Raw genomic sequence first — 19,825 nt, forward strand, 5'->3', positions numbered from 1 at the left:
TTGGGTTTATCATACACTGTCTTACTGATATCACTTACCCCAAGTCTATTCCAGTGATCCTCCCTTCGATGGCTGCTGCTTTTTAGTACAGTTTAAGATCTGGTACTGCTAGGCCCCCATCCTTCATGTTTTTTTCATTAGTTCCCTTGATATTCTTGATTTTTTTGTCCAGAGGAATTTATGAGAAAGAACGCTATCCACATCCAGAGAAAGAACTGTGGGAGCAGAAATGCAGAAGAAAAATATATGATCAATCACATGGTTTGATGGGGATATAATTGGGGTTTTGGTGTTAAAGGATCACTCTACTGCAAATATGAATAACATGGAAATAGGTTTTGAACAATGATATATGTAAAACCCAGTGGAATTGCTTGTCAGCTCTGGCAGGAGGGAGGGAGGAGGGCAGGGAAAGATCATGAATCATATAACCATGGAAAAATAATATAAATTTTAAGAAAAGGAGGGGCTCCAATAAAAACTAGAGTTCGATTTTTAAAGATGATAACAATGACCTTAGAAAAATCATTTCCCTTCTCTGGTTCTGTTTCCACTTCTAAAATGAAGTAGTTGGAATAAATATTTTAATATCCTTTCTACTCTAAATCCCACAATGATCCACAACTCAACTTAGCTTCAGATCTTTTCAGACAATTTTAGGAACACACAGTTATTTTAGAGCTCAAATTGAACTGAATTCATTCATCCAATAAGCATTTATTTAACCAGCATTTATTAAGTATCTACTGTATGCTAGGCACTGTGTTAGGCACTGAGAATGCAAAGCAAAAGAAAAGCCCTCAAGGAGCTTACATTAGTGGTGGTGGTGGGATTACAGAATCTGAAGAAAAAAAGAATTAATAGGGAATTCAGGACGGTTTCTTGTAGGCCCTAGTAGTTAAACTGGTCTTTGCAGAGGTGAGAAGGGACTACACTCCAAGCACCAATTACAGACCCTGAGAAGTATAGAGGAAGAAGATAGAATGCTGAGTCTGTGGAACAGCAGGTAGGCCAATTTGGCTGGAGCAGAAAATGTGTGAAGGAAGTAATGTGAAGCCTGGAAATCTCCTATAACATTTTAAAGGCCTTTACAAGGGGAACTAAGGAATCTGTAATTTTATGGGGAGGCAATAGGGAGCCACAAGAAATTCTCTAGCAAAGAAGTGACAGTCTGGTGGCTCTGGGAAAACTTGAGCAGCTGGATTAGAGGAGACAGAAAAACAGATAGGAAGACAGAAAGACAGACAAATAGACAGAGATAGACAGATAGAGAATTTATTAAGCATTATGGATTTGGCACTATGCTAAACTTTGGGGATACAAATCCAAGCAAACAAAGTCGTCCCTACCTTCCAAGAATTGACATTTTAATGGAAGAAGTAAACCCATAAAGGGGAGTCAAGAGGGAGTTTACACCAGTTGTGAGGGTGTGGAAATAGCCAGGAGACAGCATGGAGACCTGGCTCCAAGAAAAATTAAGACAAATTTCCCCCCAAGAGTCAAGCGATCCAGGGGCAAAGTCAAGAAGGGCAAGACTTGAGCAAGGAGCCTAATTAGGTTACTGACATGGTCCAGGTGAGAGGGACTGAGCTATAATAGTGGACAAGTAGAAAGCAGGTAATAGGTGAGGAAGTGGTACAGATAAGACTTGGCAATATTAGATGTGGGGAACGGGAGGGAAGGCAATCCAGATGTTATGGTACCCCATAACAAATAAGGAGGTTTTAGCTGGAAAAGATGAGTTCTATTTTGGATATAGGGGTGTTTGAGATAGTTACAGGACATCAGGGTAGAAATGTCTAACATTTGGAAATGCAGGTCTACAGCTCAGGAGAGAGATTAAGACTGAATTCAGATGTATTAGTAAATAAGGAAATATTAATTTTTAAAGCAGTTCCAATTATGCCCTATGTTTACTATTCATTTTTTTAATGAATTCCTCCAGTCTTCCCGACCTGTAATACCATCCCTTATAATAAATAAGGGGGGTAAAAGTCCAGCAAAATAAACATATCAATCTATTGTATATACATATATACATGCATATATGTATATATACATACATACATATGTGTAAGTATGCAGCATTCCTTACTCACAGACTCCCCACCTCTGCAAAGAAAAGGGAGAGAAGTTGACACCCATTTTCACAAACTGCCAAAAGCCCTCAAATTTGCTTCTCAAATGAGTCACACCTTTCCCATCACCTGTCCCCAAATAAAATCTCTCCTTTCATCGTCAGGGATCATTGTTCAAGAAAGATAAAATATCCGTGTTCTCTGAGGCACATAAGAGAACCAAGAAAACCATTAACTACAAGTAATGCAAATTTCTTGAGGTAAGGGATTTTTTTTTAGCCTCCAGTTATCTAGAATGTACTTAATAAATGCTTGCATTATTAAATTCACCACCACCACCACCACCCTGCCTCCCTATCCTTCACCCCTATTCTACTCCACCCTACTATGCACCTTGAGGGAGTCTAAAGAGAATTGTGAAAAGCTTGGAAAACATGATTTTTGAGGAAGAATCCATGATGGAGAAGAAGAGACTTAGAAGGGATAGGAGAGTTTTTACCTATTTGGTTAGCCCCGGAAGATAGAGCTGGGAGAAGTGGGTGGAAGTAGCAGGCAGGCCAATATAGGCTTGATAAAAAGAAAAACTTGCTAAAAAACTAGTGCTATCCAAAAACTGGATGCACTCTCAAGAGACAGCGGCTCCCCATTTACTGATGGTCTTTAAGCTAGTTGGAAATATGTTGGAAAGATTTTGTGTATGAGCTGGACTAGATGACAGCTGAGGTCTTTTAGCCTTAGATTCTTGAATATGATACCTATAACAAGAATAACAAAAGAACTCAAATCTCAGAATCACACTTAACTCAAAATCATATGAACCTGAAATGTAGCTATCATAATCAGAATCAAAGTCAATCTATTAATTCTCTTTTTCCAGTATACCCAGAGGAAGCATAAAACATTGCCGTTCTTCCCCATGGCCAAAATACATTGTATTCCTCTTGTGCAGTTATTACATCTCAATTTGTATTTATCAGACCGTAACCCCCTTGAAGGGAAAAGGCCAGATTTTATTCATCTTTGTAATTTCTTCAAATCATCAGCATAATATATTACATTTAGTAGGTGCTTAATAAACATTTGTTAATTAATAGATCAAAAGGGGGAAATTATGACTGCTTTAGGGGAAATGAAGTGATTCCTTTTTTGCCCTAGATGATTTAAGCAACTATAGAGTAGATAACTTCCATAAGCCTGATGTTAAATTCTAATTCCTCAGAATAAGAGAGGGAGAACATAGTTAATGGAATGGGTCATAGTTAAAACTCCTAGGTTCTGGTTGTAGCAAATAAGACTGACTTAAGATAGGTCAAGTAAAGTATTCTCTTTTTACCATTTTTTAAAGATTTGCTTCCATTGGTTTATCAAATGAGGTTCAGATGCTTTTTTAAAAATTGCTAAGGCATAATTTTGTCTGCCCTACACATTTCACACTCATAATTCTGGCTACAAATCTTGTTACTATCTAAAGGGCATGGTGATGGAATAATTCTTTCCGTAAATATGCTTGGATGAAAGATGTTTCAAGTAACACTAAAGGAACTGTGATTTTGTGGATGGGAACTTAACTGATAGTTGGAGTCCAGAGAGTGCAACATCATCAATGTCAAAGGAAGAATTTTAACCCAGGTAGCTCTAACCATCACGCCATACTATGTCTCAAAATAACTATCAAATGTTTTAAAGAGTGTCTTTATATAAAGCAACAACTTTAATAAAGAAACAACTTATTTCAACCTTCGTGTTTTTGTGTCTTTTCCTATTATCATGGGGGATAAGATTTCTAGTCTTGACCACAGAGGTCTAACTAAAAAAAAGCATTATACTAACCAAAATTAATAATTTAGTGTTCAGTAGTAGTAAAGCAACAACATAAGGTAGAACACAAAATAAATTCTTCTGGAAAGGCAATTCCAGGAATAATTCTGGACTTATCAATTAAGGGTTGGGGGAGGTTTACGGTTACTGACTTTTCTAAGTCAAACAACAAAACTAAAGTTGGAAGTTTCAGATTCCCAGTTGAGAATAGTTATACACACAACTGACCAGGTTGTTAAATTAAGTGTGTCCCTACGAAATGACAGTCAAGAAATCCAGTTTCCATATTTTGTACACAGGAACTACTAGGTAAATGATAAATACGATTTTCCCAAAGATTAGGTGGGGTGTAGGGTGTTCAAAATGCAAAGATACCCAGAAAATATAGAAGACGGTTTAAAATTTTCATATGAATACTCACATGAAACACTACCAAACTGTTATGCTTGCTTGTAAATTTTATTGACAACTGTTTGGTCCCAACACACAAAACAGCACTTTGAACCACAAAAAGTGTTCAAACAAAGTAGACAGTTAAGAAAACATCTCTTCCCCTCTGCCCAATCCAAAACAAACAGTGCAGGATGGGAGAAGGAGTTTTGGTGACTTTTTTTTTAAACAGACAAATCTAAATGGGTAAATCTTTCCAACCAGAAATAATTTCATTGTCCTAATTCTTATAGATCATTTAGTTACATCATTTAATTAAGCCTTTGGATTAAAAAAATATATTGCAATTGGATTGGCCATTTTATAATACATCATGAACACAACTTCCCACCTAATGAATTTTCTTATTTTCAAACAGCGATTTATTAGAATTACACATGGACCTAGGCCCACTTGGCTGACCTCCAAAAATGGTACAACCATCACATTCATAAGACATAGCAGGATTGCGGTTTCTTCTTCCCTTATGAGAGCCTCAAGAACCTTTTCTTTTAGACTGTTTCCAGTAACTTGTAATTACACCTTTTATATTCTTTAAGTCCACGATATTTTGCATATTTTCAAAACAAAAGTCCCAGTGCGCAAACTCTGCCTTATGAAATCTACGTAATTAAGTGATGTTTTCGATCATTAAACTGATGAAATGTTTAAAAGCATCTTTTAAAAAAAATGTTTGCAATTTTTTTTCTCATTACACTATGTCTGTAGAGGAAATATGCCTGCAGGAGTCACACTGTACCATTATACTCAGAAAAATTTCCAGTGAATCTCCATCTGAATCATGGCCATATATCAAGTACTAAGAATCTCTGGCTGCTGTTGCTGCTGCTTCTTTTTAAACAAAACCTAGCCTGTAAAATTATCTCTGTAGTGGCTATTCTGTGGCATTTCCCCAAATTCTGGCTATGAAATCTGAGCCCATTTTCTGGCTTTCTAGTATATTACAAAAATGTTAACTTCAAAAAAGAAATCACTCAACTAGTGGAAGACATCGTGCGACAGGTTCTTTCTGTTTTATGAGCACTTCCCATCCATTTCTTTGCCCAACAAATACAATCCATTGTAAATGTTGGGTTTACCCAGAAGGGGTAAGAGGCCATCTGCCAATGGACATTTCAGCCAACTCTAAAGTAAGGCCATTCCAATAGTGCAGTGCTACTTCAAAGGCTGGCTTTTCCAAATGCCAAGATCAAATACCACAAACAACTGAACACGCTTCCAACACTAGAAGTAACCATCAGAATAAAAACAGTTAAAAGACAATATGGCAACATACACACAAAGCTTCCCAGTTACCAAAACCTGCTTTAAAAGTGCAAAAACAAGGTTAAGCAGATCAACCTTGGCCTTCCCATGTATAGATAGAATCACTGTGTCTCTTTCCAGTGGAAATAGTATTGATATCTCTCAGGTTAAAGCGCTTCTCATAACCTGCTCTGATTCACAATTTATGCATTTAATGCATAGTTTAGAAAAATCAGACTCTTTCCCACCAATACCACCTCTAGACACACAAAAATGTGTGTGTTGTAACCCAAATACTGACTTTAAACTTAAGACACCAAGACCATCTCCTTTTCCTTAACCTAATCCATGTCAAACTGGAACATAACATAAAAGGGAAGCTTAAAACATCCTCAACTTCCTAGAAAGCTCCTAAATGGAACTGAAGTGACAAAGAACATTTAAAATAAATTTTGTCACAAAGCCACATTTGTCATCTCCAGACATAGTAAAATGAAAAATGAGGTGGACTTACAAGTCACACAGAAACAATTACTGTTCATACCCCTACCTACAAAGACATTCAAAACTCCTTGCTTACCTGTTCCATTCTAGTGCATAAACACTTAGGTTTACTTAACAGGCTTTTGAAAGACGGATCATGCATTTTATTAATACTGTCTGAAAACAACATCAGTAAGCAGTGGTCTAATGAATATAATATGCTACATGTAAGGTTACACCACTGATGAAGTTTAATGTAAATAAAATCCAAATCTTTCTCATTGAGTTTTTACTTCTTTCTTTTTACCGAACACCATTTTATTTCATAATAATTAGGAAAATTTGGTAAAATATCTAAGGGCTTCTTGAATGAATGTTGGGAAGTTTTTTCAAATAATTAAAAAAACTCTTCAGCCAAAAGCTGTGTTCAAGGTAAAAGAAACAAAAACATTTTCAAATCCATCTTGATAGAAATTAAATGGCTCATAGGGGTTTTCATTAAAACATGAAAGGGCGTGCAAATAGCTTTGAACCTATTTTTGTGTGAAGAGTCAGACAGTGCTTTTTCCCTCCTAATTTCATGTCTCGATTAAAAGTTAAAGCTTAGTTATGGGAGCAAAAGAAAAGTTGGCTGCCAATTTCACTTTATTTTTGTGTTGCTTTTTGGCTGGGCTCTCTATTGTGTCTTTGCTTGGCCGAGACTCTGAGACATCCAACGACGAGCAAGGAGGTACTGAGACATTTTCCAAGGCATCAGGCACACCAGGGCCAGAGGCCAGTTTTTCTTTGCTTATTGTCATTTTCATTTGTTGTTCTTCTGTTAAAATCATAATTTCTGTGAAAACAAAGATAAATTTACTCATTTAAGCTCCATAAAACAGGAGAACAACTGGCTCCCATGGTAGCTCTCTTTTCCCCAAATATACATCTATAGACCATTAGTACAGTGAACCTTAGTTTGAGATCAGTAATACTAAACTCAACAGAATTTTCTATGACTTGGGTTGAAAACTCCAGAAGAGTTTCTTAGACACTTAATTAATTAGAATTTAATTAGAACTGCTTAGAAATTAATTTGAGACATTCAGAGATTAAATGACTTTCTTAGGGACACACATCTTTCTACTGAAGTAAAGAACAATTTCAGATGTTCTCTTCATTTCCGGTTGATTTCATAATAGGCAATGACTTCTACCACTTTTTTGTCTAAAGATTCTGCCAACTAGAAAATGATCTATATATGAACTCATATTCATCAGAAATGCCACTCAAAGGAATTCTGAGGTGAACTTCTTTGAAATATAACAAGCCATCCTCTATTTAAAGTTGTGTAAACTTGATTTTTTTTATATAATGGCTTTCCTTAAAGGAAGATGCATTGTTCTTCGGATTATGTAAAGTAATTCACATATTAAAACATTCACTGAAGAATAAGTGTTAATACTTTTTAACTTTATGTAAATAAGGAGGTGTACAAACAATTTTGCCTATTTACTTTCAACTACATAGAAAGAAATCACCCAGATCAAGGAGCATCCAGACAATCTGACTATTATCAAAATCCTTCATAAATTAAGACATTCCCCATTTTCCCCTTTCCAGTTTTCTTATACCTTTCACTATCTCCCCCTTCCTAATCCCACTTAATTCTAGTACTTTCCTTTGGTTGATTATTTACAACTTAGCCTGTAGTTAGCTTTTTTGTAGATAAACTTTGAGTTCCTTGAAGGCAAGGACTGTCTTTTGCCTTTTTTTATATTCTTAGTACTAATCATAGTGAGTGGGACATAGTAGGTACTTTAAAAAATGCTTACTATTAGGTTATATTAAAGGTATTCAGGAACAGGCAGGGGACAAAACTCAAAACAGCTTCTGCACAGTTTTAATAAAAGTTCTCTGGGCAGGAAATTTAAATGAATAAATTAAAGGAACTGATTTTTATCATTTTACACAATATGTTATTCTCAATAAGTGTATAGCATAATATGTATCTGTGATACTCTTCTTTGTCCCCAGTTTATAACAATAACTGAAAAGTAACCAAAAAGGTCAAATGCTGGGAATTTTACCATGTAAAATAATGAATTACATACTCAAATTTATATGATAGTAAAAAAATAATAGTAATAATAACTGCTTATTTCCTGGTAAATGATGAAATATCAGTGAATCCTACCAGAAGGAGAGCGGGGATGTTCCTCAAACTGAATAAGATCAGTAGACTCAAGAATGACTGGATCAGGTCTCAGTTGTGGGGAGGGCAAGCAAGAAGGGACTGGCTCACACAAAAGGTCTACAGGTGAAGTATTAGTTAAGCGAAGGAGCTCCTGCTCAGTTTGATTAGGGCCTGTGGGAAGAAGAAGAGACCAGGAACACTCTGAAGACACTGACTTCTCAGACTTCTAAAGCCTTTAATGTTACAGGGCAAGTGAGGTGTTAAAAAAATAAAAAAACAAAAATCCAGCAACTGCACAGCAAATCACATCCCAAACAGGACTCCTTCTTTTATAAAGGAAGAATGCTATATTCCATTAAAAAATAGACATTTGAAAACAAAAGACTCCAGCTATTCCTGGCACTCAAAAAACTTAGAGTCCTAGAAGAATAAATTAAATGAATTTCAGTGATTCAAAAGAAAAAATTAATTTCTCCAAATTACTAGTTTATCTTTGCATCAGCCTTTTCGCTTTTTAGATGGGAAAAAAATGCCAGTAGTCCCCTATGCCTCAGAGGGCTATATGAAAATAACATTAAGTAGTACACATGAAAATGTTCTTTTGAGGTAAAAATTAAATTCAAACACCAAGGTTTTAAACCTTTGCAAGGCCTATTGGCTTCTTAATTGCAGACAAAACAATAGATATATCATACTATCTAGATTAATCATGAGATCACAGATTTTTAGAATTGGAGGTCTTGGAGACTTCTCTCTCCATGGCTTTCCATCAATTTGATGGGGAAATTGAGGACTACGAGGTTAAATGACTTGCCCACAGCCACACTATGAGTGTTAAAACCTGTCCTCAATCCTTGATCAAGTTTTTTCTATTGATGCTTGGAATTGGATTAATATTTGCATAATTGCACCTGCAATCGTCTCCAAAAATCTTTAACCTTTATTGGTCAAGAAGAACTGTCAAAAACTTCTCTCTACTTTGTATTCAAAGCCAAAAGGTATAAAGTTTTAACTTTATGACCTTGTTTGTGTTCTCTTATCCTAAGTTTTCTCTTACCATTAGGACATATTCCTAGGGTGAGTCCTAAGGAGGCACAAGATTCAGGTGTCTCCAGAGTGAGTTCACTGTTGTCTTCTGTCTGGTTTTCATGATCACTCACATGACTGGCAGGAGAGAAACTGGGAGAACTCAACCGAGCTATAGGACAAAACATACACAGGTCAGAAAATACAAATATTGGTCTAAACATTTTTTTCTCCTTAAAAAAGTTTACTCACTTTTCATGTCACTTTTTAAAACAACAATTCTCTTGTGACCATGTCCTTTTATCCAGACTACCTGCAACAAAACATATTCCTAGTAAATGGAGAGGAAGGTGGGAGAAGACACCCACATATATCCCTAAATTTTATTAAGCATGATCTTATCAGCCTGTCAAGAATTCCAAATTCTTCAAAAATCATCATATTTAAATATAAATTGAGAATTTAGGAGCTATATGACGAGAAATATGGCAGGAATGTTAAAAATTCTTTTCTATAGTCTTTTCCTCTATTTCTGAAGCATTTGGACTTACTAAAGAAATTTTACCTATACTAAGCTTATATTTATAAAATACAGGATATTCACCTTCTTTCAATTCATAATTTCTTAAACTCTTATGAATCAATTTCTTGTTTAAAATATAATTTCTTTGGTGTATATATAACTTATATATTGCTATGTAAAATTTCTTAATGCTTTTACTTACACAACACAAAAAAATGAATATATACTTGAGTCCTTCACTTTAGTAAAATAATACAGCTAACCTGGTATGTTTTGAAATGCTAAATTTAAACTGCCTGCCACTGTATTGTTTGGCAAAATATAGTGCTATAAGAAGGCTCTCAGCCTATATCAAAATGTAAAAGTCTACCTGTGGAATTGATCCCAAGAGTTCCTCCAGGCTACTATAACCATATGTCTTGGGCTGTAACACTTCTCCTATATATTTGGTATAGGCCACAGGAAATTCATGAAGGAATATTTGCTGGTAGTGGTAGGTGTGAAGGAGAGATCGGACATTTTTTGCAAACAAATATAAATTGGTGAGCTTCACATACTCTTCTGTTGTATCAGTGGTAAAAACCTATTAACATCAACAATAATAATAAAAAAAACAGCAGCATTATAATACAAACTACCTTATTTGGGAAGAAGCTACAATAAGAACAAAATTTCTTAAAATCTAAAATGCAAATTCCAACCAATGTATTAAAACTATTTGAAAAACCAATGTCAAAGAGCATTTATACCTCAACCAAGTATGGCAGACTCTTCAAAAGTTCAGATAGGGTCATGAATCCATATTCACAAGGGTTGAGAAAAGCACTATAGGTAGTTTCATAATGTCTCTTGAGCTGATCAACAGAAAGAAAAAAGGCTTCTTCCCAAGACATTAACACCACCAGCAGCTGGGCAGTTAGAGACCGAAGAGATTTCCTATTTATCAGTTGAATCTGCCTGCCAGATTCTGTATCAGCGACCTGAGAAAGGACAAAGAATTTGAACTTTAAAAAAAGATCATCTAGGTCACGTTACCGCAGATATACTTTCTGTGGTGAGACCGGCTGATAAAGAGATAATGTTCCTGAATGATTTCTCCTGAGGTAAAGTGCTATACATTAGACCAACAGTTAGGCAGATGAGACGATAATTTTTTTTCCAAAATTCCAAGAGGAAGTTTGAGAGTAAAATACTCAGATAGGAAATGCACCAGTTCAAAAGGTTAACATGTTGATATGAAAATACAGCAGTGAGGGAGGGAACAAGGCCAATTAGCTACATTATTTTGCCTGAAAACATATTGATAATAACTTACAAATTATTGCTTATGCAAAATATGTAGAAGTGTTATGGTACAAGAAATATGGTTGTAATACCCTGGAGCAGCTCTTTTGAGTAATTCCACAGCTAAGTGTTTAACACAGTAGACTCCTAATGAGCACCTGTTGACTGACTGATGGGACTGAAAAATGAGGTCGATTTAAATTTTAAAGCATTGAAAAAATGTGAAACACATAATTAGGCTGCTACAAAATCTATTCCAAAAAGAAAAACTAGTTTACCTTTACAACATGGCAGAGTTTTTGCATTAATGCTGGAACTGAACTGACATCATAGTCTTGGAGACGCAGGGTATAACCAAAAGTTTTACCATATTCTGTAAGTAAATCAGTCATCATAAGACAGTTGTCTTTCTGAGACCGAAGAAGTTTAACAAACTGGGCAGCTAAAGCCTTGACACGCTCTACCTCTGTTAAAGTAAGGATCTTTTCTTGTCCACATTCTAATACCTTCAAAAAGAAAAGAAAGGAAAAGAAATGTTATAATTTAATAAGCAAATAATAGACATTCATATGTATAATACTCTTAACTAGGAAGCACTTTTGTTTATCTTAGCAATAATGTAGTGGCTTGAGGGGGCAGCTGGGTAGCTCAGTGGATTGAGAGTCAGGCCTAGAGATGGGAGGTCCTAGGTTCAAATCCGGCCTCAGACACTTCCCAGCTGTGTGACCCTGGGCAAGTCACTTGACCCCCATTGCCCACCCTTACCACTCTTCCACCAAGGAGCCAATTCAAAGAAGTTAAGGGTTTAAAAAAAAAAAAACAACAACAATAATGTAGTGGCTTAAAAGGGTTTATTTTTTAAAGATGTTTTTCTCAGTTTCCCCAACTCTTTCATGGTAAACATAGCACTTGGCAGATTTTTGCATTACTAAGTTCATTAAATGGAGGTAGATAAAGTTCTTTTAGTAATTCTGAAGATGCAATAAACCAATACAGTGCTAGATGGGTGTATGGAGACAACCTATCATTCAGACAACTGTTCAACTTTATTTTTATCTTAGCAGTATTTTCTGGGGACAGTTGTATTCAGCTGGTTCAGAGGTCATGAACTTTACATATTGTTAAAACCTAGACTCAAGGGCATCTAGACACCTAGAGAGCTTAGTGGATAGAAAGTCAACCAGGAGACAGAAAGTCCTGGGTTCAAATCTGACCTCAGATATTTTCTAGCTGTGTGATCCTGGGCAAGTCACTGACTGTATCCCAAGTGTCTAGCCCTTACCATCCTTCTTTGGAACTGATATTTAGCCTCAATTCTAAGACAAAAGGTAAGGACTTAAAAAAAAAAGGCCTAGACACATAGAAACAGATAGAAGAACAATAAAGGCCATTTTCTCTCCTATACCCAAATAAAACAAGTTTTCTGGTTTCTGTCCTTTGAATGTAAATGCCACTGTATTGAAGTGGCAGCGATACATTTCCAGAGTGTACTCCTTTCTTCTTTTCATCTCTCTACTCCCCAAAACAAGAGAAAGCAACTACTTATCCTTCCTCTGGCCCAATTCTACAGTAAAGGCTCCCTTTCTGTGCTGGGCTAACCATAAGCAACATCCTATATATTTTATTTATTTTTAAACTCTTACCTTCCGTCTTGGAATCAATATTGCGTATTGATTCCAAGGCAGAAGAGTGGTTAAGGGTAGGCAATGGGGGCTAAGTGACTTGCCCAGAGTCACACAGCTGGGAAGTGTCTGAGTCCAGATTTGAACCTAGGACCGCCCATGTCTAGGTCTGCCCTATATACTTTAAAAGGTAAATTACTAAAGTTTTAAAGCACTCTCCAACCCACACCTAAGAGTTTTAAAACATGTTTAAAAATACACAAATCATGAAAGAAGCAAATCTGAAAGCTAACTATGAAGTTATCTGAAAATTAATACTAAAACAAAACCAATTAAATACTTTTATTTTAAAATCATATGCATACTCTTAACCAAATAACTTCAGTTATATGTACCTGAAATATTCATCTTTTTTCTATGATTATTATGCAAGGTAATATAAGTTTTCAAAGTGAAACTCTTCTAACAAACTGCACTTTTATAATAGTAACTTTAATTTTAAACATTAGAAATTCTTTTGAACTTACTTGTAAGACATCAGGAATGGCTTCAAAAAGTTCAAGTAGTTTAGTAAAGCCATAGTGTGCAAGTTTACACTGACGGCCAAAGTGGTGATGATAAGAAGGAATAAATTTGTTAAAGGGCATCCGGAAATGGGGTTGATGACGCAACAAATCAACAACTTCTTTGGAGAATTGTTTTGTCCTTTCTATTTCATCCTGAGTTCGTTCTTTTAAAAAAACAAAACAAATATCACAACTTTTTCATCTGCTTACATATATTTAGTGTCCATGGTGTACTGGGGTTCCATATACTGGGACACAATCTTTGTCTTCTATGAACTTACATCAAGAAAAGAAAGAAAAAAAAAGACCCAGGAAAGCCTTAATGATAGATGGTAATGAAGGACAATGTTAGAATGGATAAAATAAATTCACAATATATCGAAAATTCCTTTGTGTAAATAAATTCATCTTCCTTTCCAACCAACTATTCTATCAGAGGTTGTTTTCTAAAAATCAGAACTGATTGATTTGAACTTAATCACTTCACTTCCTTAATGAAGGTTTTCTTTAATGCATAAAAGGATGTCAGAGGAACTCAGTTTGAATCCTGCCAATGCCTTAATAAAGATAATAGGGAGCCATTACAGTTTATTGAATAGAAAGCTGACAAGGTTAGAACTGCATACATATTTACTATGATAGCCAAATGGAGGATAGCCTGGAATGGGAAGAGATTTGCAACAGGGAGAGCAATAAAAAAGGTTATTGCAATAGTCTAGAGCCATGTTGGCAAACCTATGGCACATGTGTCAGAGCATGCCAGAGGGGAGACTGCTCCCTTCTTCCTCTGCACAGCATCTGAGGACATTTTCTTCATCACTTGTCCCTCTGCCCAGTAGCCCAATGGGAGCGCTTCCTTCCTCCCCTGTCTGGGGAAAGGGGGAAAGGGGGTCACACGAAGCAAAAGGTAATGAGATCAAATCCAGGGTGGTGAAATATAGACTAACGTCAAATCTTTAGCAAACTAAGGCCAACATACCTTTTTTGGGGATGCAAATCACCATTTCATCATCTTGCTGGGTCAAACAGATTGTTGTATCTGGAATTTCTGATATGATATCAATCAACTCACAAACACCATATTCGGTAACATCCCAATCTTTTGAGAAACACCTATGTATTAAAAATGGAAATGGAGAAGAGAATGAATAAAATAATTTGTTCAAATTAATTTTCAAGGGAATATAAAATGTAAATATTATATAATCTTCAAATCTTTAGGGGAAAAGTATTTACTCTTTTTTACAAACTTACCAATGATAAGCCTGCAAAAATTCTCTCACAATAACCTGTTTGCTGGCCTGGGATTTGAGAAGTTTTAATAAATCTTGGGTAAAACGCTTTACTTGGGCCCTGTGGGTTAGAGTCAGTAATCGTTTGGAGCCCATTCCAAGGATCTGAAAATTAAACATCCTCTGAATTAGAATCATTACATTCATTAAAAAAACACCCAACAAATAATTGAGTGCAAACTACAAGGCACTGAGTAACTCAACAAACAAATCTCATTTACCAATGTTATTTCCTCAAAAAACCAACTATCCACTTTCTTTTTCCCCAGAGAATAACACTCTTCATTATGAGTTTGAAGAGAAAGACTTGCTATAAAATGGATCTGTATAAACAAGGGAAATGATTTAAGTGTTACTGTTCCTTCTTCAGCTTCCTACAGCTGTTACATATACCTTCAAAGGGTTACATCATTAGCAATGTAAAGTATTCTATCAATTCAGAAAAAAGATCCTTTTGGCATGCCTAAGAAATTCATCTTGTCTTCTAGAAAATGCTAACATTCCCAGGCAACATGAAATAATTTGATTATATTGATACCACTAAAATTTAAAAAATTATAGGATTTACAACTGAAGGGGCTGCAGATATCACAAGTCCAACTCTTTCATTAAACAGAGGGTGAAATTGGAAGTCAAAAAAGGTGAAATGACAGGACTTGCTTTGATCACTGGTTTTCTGTCTCCGAATTAGGGCTCTTTCCAGTAGCCTGCAATGGTTCTCAGAAATACAACATCCAGTCCAGTCTTAACACCAAGATACTTTATTACACATCCAAAGAGGCTTGTATCAGCACCAAGTGGAGAGTCACTGCTAACACTTTCACATGCAATGTTCTCTTATCTTTAGCTTGTATTTTCTGTCTTTAAGCTAGCTTTTATCAGTAACACACTGTCCTACCTGAAGTGGTAAAGCATTTTTTTAAAGGAAGCTTTTTAGACTGACATTCAAATTAATTCTAAGTTTTCTTATCTTCTAACTCACAAGGCAACCTATCAATAATAAAACTTAATGTCATATATATTTGTTTTTTTTTCTTTTTTTTTAAACCCTTAACTTCTGTGTATTGGCTCCTTGGTGGAAGAGTGGTAAGGGTGGGCAATGGGGGTCAAGTGACTTGCCCAGGGTCACACAGCTGGGAAGTGTCTGAGGCCGGATTTGAACCTAGGACCTCCCGTCTCTAGGCCTGACTTTCAATCCACTGAGCTACCCAACTGCCCCCATATATATTTGTTTTACAAATTAAAATTTCTCTCATTTCTGAGTTTCTTACATAATTATTTCTTCTAACAAAATTTCCTGTGGGTCACTCACCTGCAATACATGAGGCACTGCTTCAAGTAGTTCCATTAATCTGGAATATCCATAGTCTGATACACGGCATTGCTTTGCAAAATGATGATGATAGCATGGGATGAATTTGCCAACAGATATGATACAAGATGGCTGATTCTTCAGTAAGTCAATTACTTCTCTACTGAACTGGATAAGCTGTGGGTTCCCCACAGGACTTTTGGAACGCAGCAGCCAAGGGTCTATAATGGGAGACAAAGTGAATATTTAAAAACAAATAAATAGAATTTTCAATAGATAATTAGAGCACTAGAGGCACTGCTTGAAGTCACTAATAATTTAAGACAGGGGCAGCTGGGCAGCTCAGTGGACTGAGAGCCAGACCTAGAGACGGGAGGTCCTAGGTTCAAATCTGGCCTTAGACACTTCCCAGCTGTGTGACCCTGGGCAAGTCATTTGACCTCCATTGCCTAGTCCTTACCACTCTTCTGCCTTGGGAGTCAATACATAGTATTGACTCCAAGATGGAAGATAAGAGTTTCAAAAAAACAACAAACTAATAATTTAAGTCAATCAAGTAGAAAAGAACTTTGCTTTATTTACTTCCAAATTTAGGTACAGCAGAAAGGCAATATATCAGCCAAAAGTATTTATAGGCTACCAAATGTTTTTGTACTTATTTCCAAATCTAAACAGACCAAAAATAAATCCTATTTTTCATAATAGTGCTACTCTCTTCAATAATTGTTATAAAAAATTTCAAAAACCCCAAATTTGAATGGTGCTTTAAGGTTTGCAAAACACTTAACTTTCATTACCCATTATCGTCCCAATTTTATAGATAAGGCAACTGATGCTGAGAGAAGTTCTAAGAGTTGAAGACAGGATTCAAACCCAGGTGTCTCTGGATTCCAAGTCTAGCATTCATTCACAGAGGCAGCATGGCAGAATAGAAAGAACCAAGTTTCAAAAGTTCATTTGAATGTTGATTATTTTAAAATTCAGAATGTGATTTCCATAGAAATATAGTCAATTTTAGGTTCCCAGATTCACCTACACAAACTTGTTTAACCATCAATGGGCTTCATGTACAATACAACAACAATAAATATTTAAAATGTTTTTATAATACTAATTTTAAAAAACTTTAAAAACTATTTCTAATTCAACTTTCTTAAGTAGATGCCTATAATATTTGGGGGGAAAAAAGGGAGTCTGATTAGGAAAGAATAAGAGGGAAACAGAAGCTTTTGTGGAAATTCTGAAAGTGACTTCTCTGGGCTTGATGAAGGGCCAAAAATGTATGGTAATGGTTATATCTAATTTTACTTCAAAGTAAAAGATTTTCTTTTTCTAGCTATCTAAGTATCAGTAGCACTACTTCTATGCTTATTGGTCATGATTAGAATAATTTTTTTTGGTTATTCACAACTAGCACAAAAAGACAGAAAGGAGCAAAACCTTTCCCTAAGATAAGAGATAGGCAAACTTTATAAAGAAGGGGCCAAAGGAAAGGAAATGCTCATCTGTCAGTCTGTTTCTAAGGCAACTCTTTTGAAGTGTCATTGTATTGTATCCTACTCATTGTATTTGTCAGATTAGGAATAATGTCGCACTGCCAGCAGGATAGAACATTTTAGGGCGCTGCATCTGGCCCTCAGGCCATAGTTTGCCCATCACTGCCCTAAGATATTTTCCTTCACAGCTGAGCAAAATTTACAATAGATAAAAAGGAATAAGAAAATTAGGGATGGTAAATTATGAGAAAAGATGGCCTAACATGGAATTAATTGAGCAATGGATGATGAAAGACTAGAAAAAAATGCAGAAGGAGCACAGAATGAATATTATTCTCTTGAAGTAGATGAGATGGGGTTCAACAATCCCTTGTTCTGACTACCAGCTAGTAGTCCTCACTAGGAACTGTCTGGCCTCTTTCTGTAATCCTAGCACTAAGCACAATGCCTGGCACATAGTACATAATTAATATTTATTGAATTGAGCTTTACTGAATAAAAGTCAAAGAAGTAACGTGTTCTTCAATATAACCTTCAGGTCTAAAAAATTGTCTAATTTTTCAAATAAGCCAAGTTACAGGGCAAAAATATGAATATTTTATATTTCATTTTATTAATATTTTTAAAATATATACTACAAAAGGCAATTATGCCTATAGGTATTTCATCCTGCATTTTTGCCTTAAATTTTATATACAAAGATCACAAGTCAAAGATAATTTCTGATGAAATTTTTAAAAGAATCCTACAAAGTATCTGCTATTTCAAAGTGGAGTTTTAAATAGCAAAGGAGAAACATATATGGTATTTTCAGTTTGTTAATAAAAAAAATCAGATAACTTTAAAACTGACATATTTGTATATATACATATATGTGTATTCTCCACATATGTTAGCAAGAATTCAAATGGACTAAGTAAAAGAAATAAAGACATACCAGTATTTGGAGGTGGGGGCTTATTATGTATCCACTTAACTACTTTTATGCCATTCTGTGCAGTAACGATGTTTACTCCAGGAACACAGGTGATGAGATGTTCCAAGGGAACACCACCTTGATTTTCCTGCACTACTTCTAGGTCACTGAACTCTGCAGTGTAGCAATCTGGGAAACTACAAAGAAACATACAAAAGATAAAGGGAACCACTCAGAAGTGAAATGAATTGAAGATCTATCTTTTCCAAATACATAAAACTCTCTGCAAACCATAAAGGAATATAGAAATGTCAGTTATAATTTAGAAGTAACAGGGGAGCTCCATCATTTGAACTTGAACTCAGTAATAAAAACCCCATCAAGGAAATAAGATCTGCTCTAACTGCTCAGGTCATGTTTTTCCCTTTCTGCAAGGAAGTCTTATTCCACGTTAGAGCTCTTTTGTTAAGTTTAAGTTAAGTGAAAAAGCAAGTCAAAGGATCAGGACACAGAGCTTCACTGCATCTAGCAAGAAAAGACCGTCCACCTAAGTTTCAGTAAAAAGGGGAAGAGAGAAATCATTTTACTCTGGTTTTGACATTAAAAATTATATCCAGGGGGCAGCTGGGTAGCTCAGTGGATTAAGAGCCAGGCCTAGAGACAGGAGATCCTAGATTTAAATCTGGCCTCAGATACTTCCCAGCTGTGTGACCCTGGGCAAGTCATTTGACCCCCATTGCCTACCCTTACCACTCTTCTGCCTTGGAGCCAATACACAGTAGTGACTCCAAGATGGAAGGTAAGGGCCTAAACAAATAAACAAACAAACAAATAAATAAATGAGAAATAAAAATGATATTCAAAATTATTCACCTCAGTAACGGGACAGTGCCCTCATGCGTTTGTAGAAGACTATGAACCTGGGGTGCAAATGTCTTCAGAGAGAGTATAACATAAGGGATCTTATATGAGTCTGGATCAAATTCATGTTCACTGAAATAATGAGAAAAAGTAGTTGCTTACTTATGTTTTAGCTAACAAATATAACTTATCAATTATTTCTAAAGAAAGAAAGAAAATATTTATGATAGGATGACTTTTTAAAAAAAGATCCTTTTTAATTTACCTGAAATCTTTATTTGAGCAATGCTGCTTGCAGACAGGTTCATGATATTCTAATTCTTCAAATATAATGGGACTACAATTAGCTGATGAACCATCATGTGACTGAGAAGACCCTAATGGGCTCTGTCGGGCCTGGCTACTAGGTAGCAGACACACCAACCGCCCATTTCCTTGATCACGGATTGCTATTGTGTCTGTTAACTTATATAGGTCTGACATGTTCAATTTGTGTCCAAACCTAAATAAAAAAAGATAGGAGTTAAATACAGAATTTAAGGACATAGTTCAAAAAAATTGTTCTCAGTACTATCTAGAAAAATTCACCAGTTTGAGTAACTTGACACAGATAAGAAAAATAAACAGTATTTATATTATTATCAAATTCATAGAAATAGAAAACTGAGTTTGCTAAA

General features: G+C 35.6%; 1 protein-coding gene across 1 annotated transcript in view; it reads right to left on the reverse strand.

Annotated features, from left to right (window-relative positions):
- Positions 1-4,336: 4,336 nt before the first annotated feature.
- Positions 4,337-19,825, reverse strand: part of MARF1 (meiosis regulator and mRNA stability factor 1) — a 41,695-nt gene continuing 26,206 nt past the window's right edge. The window contains exons 14-27 of the mRNA XM_044659256.1: positions 19,414-19,650; positions 19,161-19,280; positions 18,309-18,484; positions 15,876-16,096; positions 14,526-14,668; positions 14,251-14,384; positions 13,233-13,435; positions 11,362-11,589; positions 10,549-10,779; positions 10,170-10,382; positions 9,529-9,589; positions 9,308-9,448; positions 8,251-8,421; positions 4,337-6,909 (exon numbers count right to left, since the gene is read on the reverse strand). Of these exons, the coding sequence (XP_044515191.1) occupies positions 6,671-6,909; positions 8,251-8,421; positions 9,308-9,448; positions 9,529-9,589; positions 10,170-10,382; positions 10,549-10,779; positions 11,362-11,589; positions 13,233-13,435; positions 14,251-14,384; positions 14,526-14,668; positions 15,876-16,096; positions 18,309-18,484; positions 19,161-19,280; positions 19,414-19,650 (2,518 nt within the window). The 3' untranslated portion in view covers positions 4,337-6,670. The remainder of the gene's footprint in view (positions 6,910-8,250; positions 8,422-9,307; positions 9,449-9,528; positions 9,590-10,169; positions 10,383-10,548; positions 10,780-11,361; positions 11,590-13,232; positions 13,436-14,250; positions 14,385-14,525; positions 14,669-15,875; positions 16,097-18,308; positions 18,485-19,160; positions 19,281-19,413; positions 19,651-19,825) is intronic.

Source organism: Gracilinanus agilis, chromosome 1 (genome assembly GCF_016433145.1).
Source record: "Gracilinanus agilis isolate LMUSP501 chromosome 1, AgileGrace, whole genome shotgun sequence".
Taxonomy (NCBI): domain Eukaryota; kingdom Metazoa; phylum Chordata; class Mammalia; order Didelphimorphia; family Didelphidae; genus Gracilinanus; species Gracilinanus agilis.